The 14,935-nt window shown below is 42.5% G+C and overlaps 1 protein-coding gene across 1 annotated transcript in view; it reads right to left on the bottom strand.

The window, feature by feature from the left end:
• Nucleotides 1–14,935, bottom strand: part of drd2l (dopamine receptor D2 like) — a 115,731-nt gene that overhangs the window by 36,158 nt on the left and 64,638 nt on the right. The window contains 7 exon segments of the mRNA XM_034174143.1: nt 4,479–4,498; nt 4,501–4,541; nt 4,543–4,559; nt 8,650–8,867; nt 10,042–10,071; nt 12,110–12,166; nt 12,169–12,216. Coding sequence (XP_034030034.1) covers nt 4,479–4,498; nt 4,501–4,541; nt 4,543–4,559; nt 8,650–8,867; nt 10,042–10,071; nt 12,110–12,166; nt 12,169–12,216 — 431 coding nt within the window.

The following is a 14,935-nucleotide window of genomic DNA, read 5'->3' as shown; positions in this document are numbered from 1 at the left end:
AGTAAAACTTGTAATTTCTAACCTACATTGTTAATAAATGTAACTATTAAATTATTTCTAACATTTTTCTAACATTTAAATTTTCTCTAAACATTTTACTTGTCGAAATTATTATTATTTTAAGTATATTAGTAGTTGTAGTAAAAAAAGGATTCAAAACTGGACCTTTAATCTAGGGGTGTTGTGAGGGGGGGACATCCTTGCCCCACGCCCCCATTCCATCTGGATTTGCCCCTGCTTTGGCATTTGAGCACAAAGAATGGATAACATTTATTTATGCAGAAAACATGACCAGATTTACAGGTCAGAAAGTTTTATTGCGTTTTCACATCATGCACTCCCCAGAAAGAGAGGTTAGGTGCATTTGAGTGGAAAATAATGTTAGTTGTTGACGCGTCGCGGAGGATCAGCTGTTTTAACGTGCAGATACGGAGCGGCTCAGCTCAGCTCTAAATAAATGTCTTTGTAAAGCTCAGTGCAGGTGTGCTGTTATCACTGTGCTTTATGAGTTGACGACGAGTTGTCGCTGCTACAAAAAAAAAAGAAAAAAAAAAAAGCGGATGAAAAGCTCACAGCTCGCTTTATTTCGTAAAAAAAAAAAAAAAAAAAAAATCTGCAGGCCAGTAGGCCATCAGGCCAGCGGGCAAATGCCCGGTGTGCAATACTATCAGTCCAGCGGTGGTGTTACATCACCTTTCCTTCTAACAACACTCAATAAGCGCTTGGGAACTGAGGGCACTAATTGTTGAAGCTTTGTAGGTGGAATTTTTTCTCATTCTTGCTTGATTTACGGCTTCAGTTGTTCAACTCTGATGTTGTATTTTGCGCTTCATAATGCACCACACATTTTCAATGGGCGACAGGTCTGGACTGCAGGCAGGCCAGTCTAGTACCCGCACTCTTATTAAGAAGCCACGCTGTTGTAACACGTGTAGAATGTGGCTTGGCATTGTCTTGCTGAAATGAATAGGGACGTCCCTGAAAAAGACATTGCTTGGATGGCAGCATGTGTTGCTTCAAAACCTGCATGTACCTTTCAGCATTGATGGTGCCATCACAGATGTGTAAGTTGCCCATGCCATGGGTATTAACACACTGCCATGCCATCACAGATGCTGGCTTTTGAACTTGTGCTGGTAACAATCTGGATGGTCTTTTTCCTCTTTAGTCCGGAAGGCACAACATCCATGATTTCCAAGAGCAATTTGAAATGTGGACTCATCAGACCACAGCACACTTTTCCACTTTGCGTCTGTCCATTTCAAATGAGCTCGGGCCCAGAGAAGGTGGCCTTTCTGGATGTTGTTGATGTAGGGCTTTCACTTTGCATGGTAGAGTTTTAACTTGCACTTGTAGATGTAGCAACGAACTGTGTTAAGTGACAATGGTTTTCTCAAGTGTTCCTGAGCCCACATGGTAAGATCCTTTTCACAATGATGTTGGTTTTTAATGCAGTGCTGCCTGAGGGATCGAAGGTCATGGGCATTCAATGTTGGTTTTTGGCCTTGCCGCTTAAATGTAGAAAGTTCTCCAGATTCTCAAACTTCTGATTATATATGGACTGTAGATGGAATCCCTATATTCCTTGCAACTGAACGTTGAAAAACACTGGTCTAAACTGTTGGACTATTTTTTCACGCAACTGTTCACAAAGTGGTGATCCTCACCCCATTTTGCTTGTGAACAGTGAGCCTTTTGGGGATGCTCCTTTTATACCCAATCACGACACTCAACTGTGCCCAATTAGGTGTTCTTTGAGCATTCATCAATTTTCCCAGCCTTTTGTTGCCCCGTCCAAACATTTTTGAAATGTGTTGCAGGCATCCATTTCAAAATGAGCAAATATTTGCACAAAAACAATAAAGTTTATCAGTTTGAACATTAAATATCTTGTCTTTGTGGTGTATTCAATTGAATATAGGTTGAAGAGGATTTGCAAATCGTATTCTGTTTTTATTTACACTTTACTCAATGTCCTAACCTCACTGGAATTAGGGGTGTAATTTGTGGTGATCTTCCTTTACATATAAATTTTGAAATAAGTCTGTCCATTTTAACAAATACACATTTATGTAACACCTGAAATGGATAGAGAAGCTTAGACAACACGTTGTTTTCACTTTCAATACAAGTAGTAGAGAAGTGTTGCTCATTGGTTCAAATCCTTACTAATATTTTGACTATGTGTTTGTGTGCGTAATTGGTATCATATAATTGCTTAAATGATAGGGGAATCTGAATACAGTGGTCCCTCGCTATAACGCGGTTCACCTTTCGCAGCCTCGTAGTTTCGCAGATTTTTTTAGTGCAATTTTGCATGCTTTTTTTTTAACAGCGCATTGTGTGCGCGTCTTTATCAGGCGGGCCAGTCGTGGCACCGGTCGGCATCACCGCGATTGCTGTCACTGCCTCCGATGCGCTTTCTGTGGGCTCGGTAAAAAGCAGCAGTGGGCCACTCCCACCGTCCTCCTGTCTGCTGTGCAGAGCTGCGCCAAATCTGGGAACAGGTCCAGAGAACTACGCGCTGTTTTGATGCGGATGTTGACCGCAGCCGCAGAGCTCCGTGGCCACCGAGAGAGGACTTGGATTCTTTGTGGATCCCGCATCCGTACCTCCAGAGCAGTGAGTGAAGGGAGAGCACGCACATTGTGTTCTGCGTGTGTCTGTTAATAATCTTCTCGCACAGAAGAAAAAGAGAAAATGTTAATGCCTGTTTGAGAAAAGTGTATAAAGTGTGTAGTGAGGCGTTTTACGGCCTTAAAACATCTACTAATAGCAAAAAAATAGCGCGATACTTCGCGGATTTCGCTTATCGCGGGTTATTTTTAGAACATAACCCCGCATTAACCTTCTTCAGACTTCTGAAGAAGGTTAAGTAAGGAAGTCTTGTGGTCCAGATGGAATTTGTGGACGTACACTGAGGTATTGTGGTGAGCAACTCAGTAGTGTCCTCCTCTATATCTTTCAGAGGTCACTTAGTTGCGGCCGAGTGCCAGATTTATGGAAATCATCACTTATAATTCCTGTCCCGAAAAAGTCATTTCCTAAACAGTTTAATGATTTTAGACCTGTGGCACTTACATCACTGTGTATGAAGGTCTTTGAGAAAATTATGAAGAATATGATAATGTCAAATATGAAAGGGAATATTGATCCACTTCAATTTGCATATCAGGCGGGTAAAGGAGTAGAAGATGCTAAGCTTTTTATTCTCAACTGTCTTTACAGACATTTGGAAAAGCCTCGAGCTCATGCTCAGCTTTTATTTGCTGATTTCTCTTCAGCTTTTAACTTGATGCAGCCTAGCCTTTTAATTAAGAGGTTAAGGTGTGATTTTAAATTGCCTCACCAGATGGTTGAATGGTTGGCGGACTTTTTAACGAATAGGAGACAGAGAGTTTTGGTAAATGGACGCGTTTCAGACTCCTTAGTTTTGTCCACAGGCTCACCACAGGGCTGTGTTCTTTCCCCCTTGCTTTTCATCTTATATACAGATGAATGCAGAAGTGTCAGGCAACGCAGCTATTTAGTTAAGTTCTCTGATGATACTGCTTTGCTGTCCCTTCTTCAGGGAGAGGAGTCAGGACATGGGGAGGCCCTTGCTGATTTTGTTTCATGGTGCGATACAAATCACTTGGAGCTAAATGTATCTAAAACGAAGGAGCTTATAATTGATTTTAGACGTAACAAAGGGTTTGCTATAGACAGCATTATTCATGGGAAAGCTGTAGAAAAAGTTCCTGCATATAAATATCTGGGCACTTTTTTTGATGAGAAGTTGAGATTCGACGTGAATACGGCAGACATTGTGAAGCGAGGGCAACAGAAAGTGTACCTCCTTCGCAAATTGAAGTCCTTCTCTGTCAGTTCTGTTATTATGGGTCGTTTTTATCAGTCTTTTATTGAAAGTCTTTTATGTTTTTCTTTCATCTGCTGGTTTCCTAGCCTGGCACTGAAAGATAAAAGTAGCTTGCATAGTATCACAAAGACATGTTCAAAGATCATTGGAGTGGAAACCAGAGACCTAGCTAGTTTTTGTGAACAGCAAATGGTGAGGAAGGCAAATTGTATTTTGTCTTCTCCCGGACATGTGCTGGCAGGTGAATTTTCTTTGTTGCCTTCGGGCCGTCGTTATGTTTCACCTGTCTGCAGGACGAATTGGTTGTTAAAATCTTTTATTCCTTCTGCTATCCGTCTTTTAAATTCCTTGTAAGGTGTGGATGTATGGGTATGTGGATGTAGTGTTGCACATTTTATGTGGATGTAGTATGTTTTTTTTTCTGTTTTTTTTGTGATGTGCCGGTATGCAGGCTGCTGAAATTAATTGCCCCTGGTGGGATGAATAAAGTTGTCTAAGTGTCTAAGTCTAAGTCGATAAACGAGGGACCACTGTACAGAGCTTATTTTTTATGTCCTCAATTTGAAGATTTATCAAGGTGTGTATAAGTAATCAAGTGTTGCTTGTTCCAAAGACTCACCACTTTCTTACGCTGGGGGCGGCAGCGGCAGGCCTCAGGATCACAGTGCATAGCTTACATCCCCGGCTGTGTGCACTTATTCTGAGGTGGGAAGGAAGCAAACAGATAACAGAAAATACCTTCTGAAAGAGACAGAGCACATGTTAGAGGTCAAGAAAACCAGAAATGTGGTTATGGCAAAGTGGTGGGAGAGAGAGCCAAGTTCAAGGGATTTTTAAAATTTAAATATTTAATATGACAGCAGGCAAGAAGTGGTTAAAAGAGTGCACAGTGCGAATGTTTGTTGATAACACCAAGGAGCAGCCATGGTGCTGAAAATGAAGGGAGCACAGTGGAGGCAAATCTTGGAGTTCTCCAAAAGAGAGTCACTTCCCGTAGACACCCATTAAAATGTCCAAACACCGACTGCAGAAACACACGTTTACAGCCTGGTATGCCTGCCTGAACAGTTTTTCTCCTTCATGACAACTGCATATGACAACTTGATATGGATTTTCATGGACCCAATATAATAATACCAATATTAGTAAGTACAAAAAATTATGATCTGATATATAAAAAACATGAGAAATACAGTGTGGGATGGACTGTCTTGGATGAGACACCTTAACATTACTTTGAAGTCTGGGACAGTGCATTAAGGAATGACAAACTGGTCCCCATATTTTAAAAAGAGGGACCAGAGATGTGTGGCAATTAGAGGGGAATCACCACTCAGCCTCCCTGGTAAAGTCTACCTCAGGGTGCTCCAGCGATGCTCTGACCTCGGATTGAAGAGAAACAAAGCGGATAGCGTCCTGGCCGTGGAACAACTGACCAGCTCTTCACTCTCACAAAGATCCTGAGGGTGCCTGGGAGTATGCCCATCCAGTCTACATCTGTTTTGTGGACTTGGCAGAAGGTGTATGATCGGGTACCCCGGGAAATACGTGGGAGTGTGCGGGGAGTATGGAATGAGGGGGTCCCTTCTCAGGGCCATCCAATCTCTGTGCTCCAAAGTGAGAGCTGTGTTGGGTACTTGGCAGTAAGTCTGACATTTCTGGGGGGGTTGCCTCCGCTATGGCTGTGCCTTGTCATCAATCCTGTTTGTGATATTCATGGACAGGATATTAAGGCGTAGTTGGGGGGAAGAGGGTCTTCAGTTGGTGGGCTCAGGGTCTCATCACTGCTTTTTGCAGATGGAGTCCTGTTGCAGTGGTCCTGTTGCTTCATCGGCCAGTGACCTCCAATCAATCAATCAATCAATTTTTTTATATAGCGCCAAATCACAACAAACAGTTGCCCCAAGGCACTTTATATTGTAAGGCAAGGCCATACAATAATTACGTAAAAACCCCAACGGTCAAAACGACCCCCCTGTGAGCAAGCACTTGGCGACAGTGGGAAGGAAAAACTCCCTTTTAACAGGAAGAAACCTCCACCAGAACCAGGCTCAGGGAGGGGCAGTCTTCTGCTGGGACTGGTTGGGGCTGAGGGAGAGAACCAGGAAAAAGACATGCTGTGGAGGGGAGCAGAGATCAATCACTAATGATTAAATGCAGAGTGGTGCATACAGAGCAAAAAGAGAAAGAAACACTCAGTGCATCATGGGAACCCCCCCCAGCAGTCTAAGTCTATAGCAGCAACTAAGGGATGGTTCAGGGTCACCTGATCCAGCCCTAACTATAAGCTTTAGCAAAAAGGAAAGTTTTAAGCCTAATCTTAAAAGTAGAGAGGGTGTCTGTCTCCCTGATCTGAATTGGGAGCTGGTTCCACAGGAGAGGAGCCTGAAAGCTGAAGGCTCTGCCCCCATTCTACTCTTACAAACCCTAGGAACTACAAGTAAGCCTGCAGTCTGAGAGCGAAGCGCTCTATTGGGGTGATATGGTACTATGAGGTCCCTAAGATAAGATGGGACCTGATTATTCAAAACCTTATAAGTAAGAAGAAGAATTTTAAATTCTATTCTAGAACACTCACTGGATCGGTTCACAGCCGAGTGTGAAGCGGCTGGGATGAGGATCAGCACCTCTAAATCTGAGGCCATGATTCTCAGCAGGAAACAGATGGATTGCCTACTCCAGGTAGAGAATGAGGTCTTGCGCCAAGTGAAGGAGTTCAAGTACCTCGGAGACTTGTTCACGAGTGACGGTATGATGGAGCGTGAGATTGGCCAGAGAATCGGCGCAGCAGGGATGGTGTTGCATTCGCTCTACCGTACTGTTGTGACGAAAAGGGAGCTGAGCCAAAAGGCAACCTGATCCCAGATAATCATTTCAAAATGAGTGAGTGAGTGAGTGAACGAGCAGTCTGGGAGTGTATTGCACTATCGTGGATAATTTAATTTAAGCAACCAAACAACGTATGCCATGCTGCCATCCTATTGCCTTAACTCGAATTGGCAGTCGCCATGTCGCATTGTTCAGCATTTGCATAATATAGACTTTTCATCTCTTTTGTGGATGGCCCCCTGTTTGGCAAACTACACAATGATGCCAATTCCAACAGGCAAAATGTGTTTTCTGCATTGTTTAGTCTGCGGACCCGGCGCTACGAGGGGGCGTTTGGGGGCAACGCCCCCTCACGTCATCAACCTCGCCCCCTCGAATGTGAGAGTTATCAAAAATAAAAATATAAAAGAAAGAAAGAGAAATACTGAAAAATATAGCGCCTCGCAGTTTCGCAGATTTTTTTAGTCCAATTTTGCATGCTTTTTTTTTTTTTTTTTTTTACAGCGCATTGTGCTCTGCGTCCTCATCAAGCAGGCCAGTGTTCTGTTGAGATGACAGGACACCTGTTGCGGCACCGCGAAGGGAGAGTACGCGCATTGTGTTCTGCGTGTCTGTTTATAAGAATGTTCTCGCCCAGAAGAAAAAAAGAGCGCCAACAACTACCCATAACTGTGTTCTTCACTCGGAAAAGACACCTGCAGCGAGGTGTGAGTGGAAAAAGGTGCAACAGTGGTGCGGCGCCAGGACAAAGAGGTGCGATCAGAGGAACTGTGAAACAGGAACTGTGTCAGTCACTATTAATAATTTCTTATGTGTCCAACCTCGTAGGTTGATCGTTAAAATTAAATTCATTAGTTCTAAAAGCCATCATAATTATTTATAGGAAAATGTTCTATTTTTATTTCTCAAACAAATGTTTGGGCCTGAAAACAGGTTGGTCTTATTTTTCTACTAAGGTTTGAACTTTGAGAGTGTTTACACACGAGAGAAAAGTGAGAAAATGTTAATGCCTGTTTAAGAAAAGTGTATAAAGTGTGTACTGAGGTGTTTTACAGCCTTAAAACATCTATAATAATTGTAAAAAATAACGCTGATTACTTCGCAGATTTCGCCTATTTCAGGCTATTTTTAGAACGTAACACCCGCGATAAACGAGGGACCACTGTATATCTACATGAAAGATTTATCTTTGACCCGTTGTGTGACTGTCATGCCCAATTGCGCTGTGTTTGCGCTTGTGATGGAGGGCTGTATGTGGGGTTAATCTACTGTCTCATGTCGTTTCTCAGATCAGTTGTTGGTTTGGTTTGTGGTATGCAGGAGATCACTTGACCGAGGGTCTATATGTTCAAATAATAATTAAAAAATACTGTCATCACTCTTTACTCTTACTCAGTCAGTCTCACAACGGTGTAGCCTAAATACACAAGCTTTCTAGGAGCGCACCCAATTCATTATGCACGCTCAGAGGCAGGTACCCTCCGGTGCGCACTTTTTTTTTTGTGATAAACTGTGATAAACTCATCGCCCCCCTTAATATTTTTTTTCTGGCGCCGGGCCTGTTAGTCTGTAATATAAACTTTTCATATCGGCAAAAATAACACAGATACCAATATGTTTGTGAAAGGCCCATATAGGCCAATATTATTGGTCAGCTGATTGTCGGCCTTTAATATATTTATAATTAGTTTAAATGATTTGAAACTATAAACTTATGATAATTAGGGCATTGTCACTTTGAGTGATAGCTGGACCTGACACGTTTGGGTTAACCGTTTGCCCTTTCTGAGCATTTTCTTTCATACATCTGAGATAATATGGCTTACTGTGTGGTTAATTAAACTAAAGGACCATCAAAGAAGTTGCCACACCATTGTTTCCTTGAGTAAAATTTTATTATTTAATTATGTGTTGCCACTTGGTTTATCCAGTATATGTACAGCAGTAATCTGGAGTGCTACCTTCCTATGTCGATGACCTTCTCCTGCTTCAGCCACATTCTGTGATTGTAGACCGTGTCTCCGTGGTGGGACGGCGCGTCGTCCTCGTTTGCGCAGCACCACACAGATCTGTGCGTACACCAGTAAGGTTACAATGAAGGGAACATAGAAGGAGGCCACAGAGGAGTACACAACAAAGGCTGGATCAGCAAAGCTGCACGTGGTGCCTTCTCGGCTGCCTGATGGACAGAAGTGACAATAGGAAAATTTTAGACTTTCTTTGTGCCTTGTTAAAGGCTTATCTTCTTGCATCAATGATGAGACGTCTTCCAAACGATGCATAGGAAAGCACAGCACAACACATGCCATTTGTAGTTTCTACCCAATGGTTTTCATACCCAGCACCAACGTTGTGTCAGCACAAATTGTTTTTTTACTCATTTTTATGTCCATGGATGTGCTGGTTTTCAAATGAGGTGTGGACGTGCATTCCTATTATAAGACAAGCGAAAGCACTTGCACCACTAACCAGCAAAAACCTGGTTTAAAGTCCAGTGCATAGTGTTATGTGGTGCACAGAACATGTACTCTCAACATACAAGGATGCACATTAGTACCACATCAGAGTGACATGAAATGGGATGAAAACAAGAATATATCAATGGAATAAAAGTGATAGCTAATTTAAAAACAAAACTGTAATAACTGTTTTTTATTGTTATGCTGCTTTACTTTCTACCCAGGTTGCCTGGTGGCATCTACACACACGAGGCATCCCAAAATTTGCATAACTTACTCAATCTGAATCTTATTGGGTTGGCGTTTGAATGTTTACACAATTTTGGATGCTTAATTCTCAGTACTTTCAATATTTGAGGTAAATATTTCTGATAGGCTTGAAATTAAGTTGTGAAGGCATGACATCGGTACTTTGGGAAACAATACTTTAAGCTTGGGATTTCTTGTTGCTAAAGAGATGTAAACAAACCCACATGGTAGAGGATATCATCTCCTGTTTGCAGTGGTTTCACCAAGATTATGCTGTAAAATGATTTCCTAATAGATCAAATGTTGGGGGAGGGAACAAAATATTTCATTAGCTTTAGGACCATATAAAGGCACACATGTATATTCCATGAATGCCTTCTCAACAGATACAGAGTTGTCCTCTCAGCTAAAGCCACTTTCACATTGGTGTATTTGTAGAGCTGCGTATTGCAGCATTGTGTTTCATTTAAATATGCCTGAAATGCGTGCATACTCAGCCTTTTTCCGTGTCCTGGATATGCTTGCAGCTGCGTGTGTTCGCTTTTTAATGTGCACACAGTTGCGTGTAGTCCTTGCCGCTATTTAAAACCAGTTCACTCCTGCCAGCTGTGCAAAACACTTCATTGCACTTGGAAAACAGTGGACTGTACGAGGTCTGTTAGAAAAGTATCGGACCTTTTTATTTTTTGCAAAAACTATACGGATTTTAATCATACGCTTGCATCAGCCAAGCTTGAACCTTCGTGCGCATGCGTGAGTTTTTTCCACGCCTGTCGGTTGCGTCATTCGCCTGTGGGCAGGCTTTGAGTGAGCACTGGTCCACCCCTTTTTCAAGAAACTGTGTGAGACAGCCAGAGACGAGCGAATGCCTCCGCACATCTTTCATTACAAAATCTCCTGTAACAGTGGAATCTGACGAAAAATGGCTGATGTCCACCTTTTCTGCCATTTCTCTGGTAGTCACACGACGTCCCGGATCAACACAGCCTTCACTTCGGAAATGATCTGGTCATTTCAGCCTGTGGATGGCCGCTCGAAGAGCGCCCTCAGCCGCTGTGGGCCGTCTTTAATCCAGTTGTAATGCTCCTTAATCTGTGTGATGCCCATAGGATTTTCACTGAAAGCCATCTGAATTTTCCGAATGGTTTCCACTTGGCTGTCTCACACAGTTTCTTGAAAAATTTGATGCAGCGCTGCTCCAGACGTTCAGACATTTTCCTGACAATGAAAATCCAACGAGAGGGGTGGACCAATGCTCACTCAAAGCCTGCCCACAGGTGAATTACGCAACCGATAGGCGTGAAAAAACTCACACATGCGCACGAAGGTTCAAGCTTGGCTGATGCAATCATACGTGATTCAAATCCATATAGTTTTTGCAAAAAATAAAAAGGTCCAATACTTTTCTAACAGACCTCGTATCATTATGTTTTTTACAGTTTCATTACTGCCACGTATGTAGCCAAAGCTGCTATTTTCTGCCTCTGTGGAAGTGCGCTCTGTTCTCTCCTGCACATTGTGGTTCATGTCAGAAACAGTCATTTAACATTATTATTATTATTTTTAGTCTTGGTGGATCATTTTCATTGTGTCCAGATGCTGCTGTGTCTGGCTGTGGTAAAGGCTGCTGTGAATGAAGCGCTGTGACTCGTTAAACTTTTAAAGCTCCTGGTTGATCCGATCAGGGTCCGCTGATTTGATCAGACCTGATCGATCAGGGTTTTCTGATGAGCGCACCCCACATGCAGTGACGGGGCTTTTATTTTAAAGAGTCACAGCGCATCTTCCCGGTTTGATCAGATCAGAGAGACAGAGAGAGAGACAGAGAGAGAGAGAGAGACCGACCGAGCTGCCGTTTCTGGATTTCTGAGTTGAGGTTCGATTCCCTGTTCTGATCACACAGGCGCTGTGGACTGTGTGATCATGTTCTCAGCTGAATCATTCTGGATGCACGCACTCAGTTTTTGGATGTGTACAGGAGCACCGTGTTGCACAGACTTGCTTGCAGTAACGCTGTGCAGACCTGCTTAAAACTGTGTCCAGCGCTCTACACCGAAGAAAATTAAACGTTTAATTCCTTCCGTCCTACGTGCGTAGCACTCAACATACTGCTGCGTTGGGAGAAAAAACAACGTAGAGCTGATAAAAGTGGGCGGAGAGCTGCTCAACTCGGCGTAGACGATACGCCACAATGAGCAGCTCTATGAATATGCCGGTGTGAAAAGGGCTTAAGAATATTGCCGTTTCCTGTCAGGATTTGCTCGGCTGAGCATGCAAGAATAATGTTTCAGACATAACTGCTGGCTGCTCTAGAACATGTTTACCTGAAATATTTTGCACAGACGTATGTACATGTACGATCAGAGGTATAACATCGTAAAGTGATGGGTAGTCACACTCGCTAGTTAATAAATAAGATGGGTAGCCAATATAATAAATAAAACTACTACCCAACTCCTCTGATTCAAGACTGCAAAAGGTTCTTTCACCGTGTCTCATTTCTGATGCCACAGAATGTTGAAAGAAGTCGCCTCCTAGCCTCTCACAGAGCTTGGAGGGACATAAAAAGAACTGACTAGATAATGGCCGTGTGCTTGAGGAGATGGTAACCAGCCTGTTCTTTAATCTTTTTGAAGTGGGCTGGTGTTTTTAAACGTGAGAGCGGAGATCGGTGTCATTAACCGGTGTGTTGTTGAGTCCAAACAATAAGGACAGGAGATGGCAAAGGAGAGGAACCCACACCACAGCGATCTCACAGCCACCCGCCTCGGGAGCTGTATCTGGTGTTGTAGAGTAATGGCATAGCCACTGCAGTGGTATCTGCAACAACACATACGCACACAAACCACGAGAACTCAGGACCTTCACATAAATCTTCCACCTGCCAACAAGCAGACTAAATCTGTCACTGTCTCTGGACGTAAAACACTTGATGGCCTACAGATTGAAACAATTTAGTCATCCACAGTAAGAGCACGCTCTTGAGTGCCAAGGTTCTATGCACAAAGAGCAGTTTTCTCAAGACACCCCATTCCCACTAAGTCTTTGATTTTATGGTGTCCAAATCCATAATGTAGAGAGCGAGACATGGGAATTTCTTCAACATCAAATACAAATTACTGTTAGTAATTATTACTGAATACAGTACAACAGGGATGGACTGTATTACAACAAACAAGTGTGTTTATTAAAATATTTGAAGTGTCACAAAGTAACATTTGGTCCTGGTGATTGATTTGGTAGTATGTGGAAGTATTGGGGTATATATGTAGAAATGACATTTTTTCAAACCAATATATTGTCAATATTTTGACACACTAATTTTGGACAGTGATTCCTTTGATATGTATGGAGGAATTCTTTATTCTATGTTTTGTAAGGAACAAACTACTGTTTGATTTACAGGTGCCCAACTGACTGATGGTATATGTATTGGTTGTTATATAATGGCTGAATGGATCGTGTCATTTGATTGGTGCTTTGTTATGTCACGTGATATGGATTATTCATCCCATTTGTGTTGCGTTGCATTTAGCATGCAAATTTGGTTCCATTAATGTGCAAATTTGGTTCCATATGTTTCGTACCATTGCATGCTGCGACCACCACTCACGCACACACTAGTGGGGGCGGCGTTTAGCTAAACATGGCAGAGTTTATACACACACACACACACACACACACACACACACACACACACACACACACACACACACACACACACACACGGTGCATTCAGAAAGTATTCACAGCTCTTCAGTTTTAAATACTTTGTTACAGCCCTTATTCAAACTACAGATAATACCCCATAGTGACAGTCTGAAAAAGGTGGGGGTTTTTTAGATTATTGCAAATTTACAAAAAAAAACAAAACCCTAAGAAACAACATGCACATACGTAACATAAATGGAAGACGTTCTATACATCCGTAAGTGGAAGATGTTCGGATCCACCAGGACTCTACCTAGAACTGGCCACCAGTCTAAACTGAACAATTAGTGGAGAAGGGCTTTAGTGAGGAAGGGGACCAAGAACCCGATGGTCACTCTGTCAGAGCTCCAGCATTCCTGTGTGTAGAGAGGAGACCCTTTCAGAAGAACACCCATCTCTGCAACAATCCACTAATCAGGAATGTATGACAGAGTGGCCAGGCTGAAGCCACAAATTAGTGAAAGGAACATGGCAGCGCCTTGGAGTTCACCAAAAGGCAGCTAAAGGACTCTCAGACCATGAGAAACAAAATTCTCTGGTCTGATGAAACAAAGATTGAACTCTTTGGCATTAATGCCAGGAGTCATGTTTGGAGGGAAACCTGGCACCATCCATATAGTGAAGCATGGTGGTGGCAGCATCATGCTGTGGAGATGTTTTTCAGTGGCAAGAACTGAGAGCTAGACAGGATTGAGGGGAAGATGAATACAGCAATGTATAGAGACATCCTGGATGAAAACCTGCTCCAGAGCACTCTTGACCTCAGACTGGGGGTGAGGGTTTCATCATTTAGCAGGAAAATGAAGCACACAGCCAAGATATCAAGGAGTGGCTTCAGGACAACTTTGTGAATGTCCTTGAGTGGCCGAGCCAGAGCCCAGACCTGAATCTGACTGAACATCTCTGGAGAGATCTGAAAATGACACCAATGCTCCCCATCCAACCTGATGGGAGCTTGAGTGCTTTGGTGCAGCAAAGCGAAATCAGAACTGCCAAATGACAGGTGCACCAAGTTTGTGACATCATATTCAAGAAGACTTGAGGCGTACTTGGCTCTACTTAGTTTTTTATTTTAATAAATTAGCAAAAAAAAAAAAAAAACTTTTCATGATGTCATTATGGGGTGTTACGCGTAGAATTTGAGGGGAAAAATTAATTTACTCCTTTTCGAATAAGGCTTTAAAATAACAAATTGTGGAAAAAGTGAAGTGCTGTGGATACTTTCCAGATGCACTGTGTATATATATATTTATATATATAGATATATATATATAATATATATATATATATATATATAATACTACATACATATACTCAACAAAAATATAAACGCAACACTTTTGGTTTTGCTCCCATTTTGTATGAGATGAACTCAAAGATCTAAAACCTTTTCCACATACACAATATCACCATTTCCCTCAAATATTGTTCACAAACCAGTCGAAATCTGTGATAGTGAGCACTTCTCCTTTGCTGAGATAATCCATCCCACCTCACAGGTGTGCCATATCAAGATGCTGATTAGACACCATGATTAGTGCACAGGTGTGCCTTAGACTGCCCACAATAAAAGGCCACTCTGAAAGGTGCAGTTTTGTTTTATTGGGGGGGGATACCAGTCAGTATCTGGTGTGACCACCATTTGCCTCATGCAGTGCAACACATCTCCTTCGCATCATCCGTGAAGAGAACACCTCTCCAACGTGCCAAATGCCAGCGAATGTGAGCATTTGCCCACTCAAGTCGGTTACGACAACGAACTGGAGTCAGGTCGAGACCCCGATGAGGACGACGAGCTGCAGATGAGCTTCCCTGAGACGGTTTCTGA

This window comes from Thalassophryne amazonica, chromosome 7, assembly GCF_902500255.1.
Source record: "Thalassophryne amazonica chromosome 7, fThaAma1.1, whole genome shotgun sequence".
NCBI lineage: Eukaryota > Metazoa > Chordata > Actinopteri > Batrachoidiformes > Batrachoididae > Thalassophryne > Thalassophryne amazonica.
Note: the sequence above shows the minus strand (reverse complement) of the source record. Positions and strands in the feature narration are given on the sequence as shown.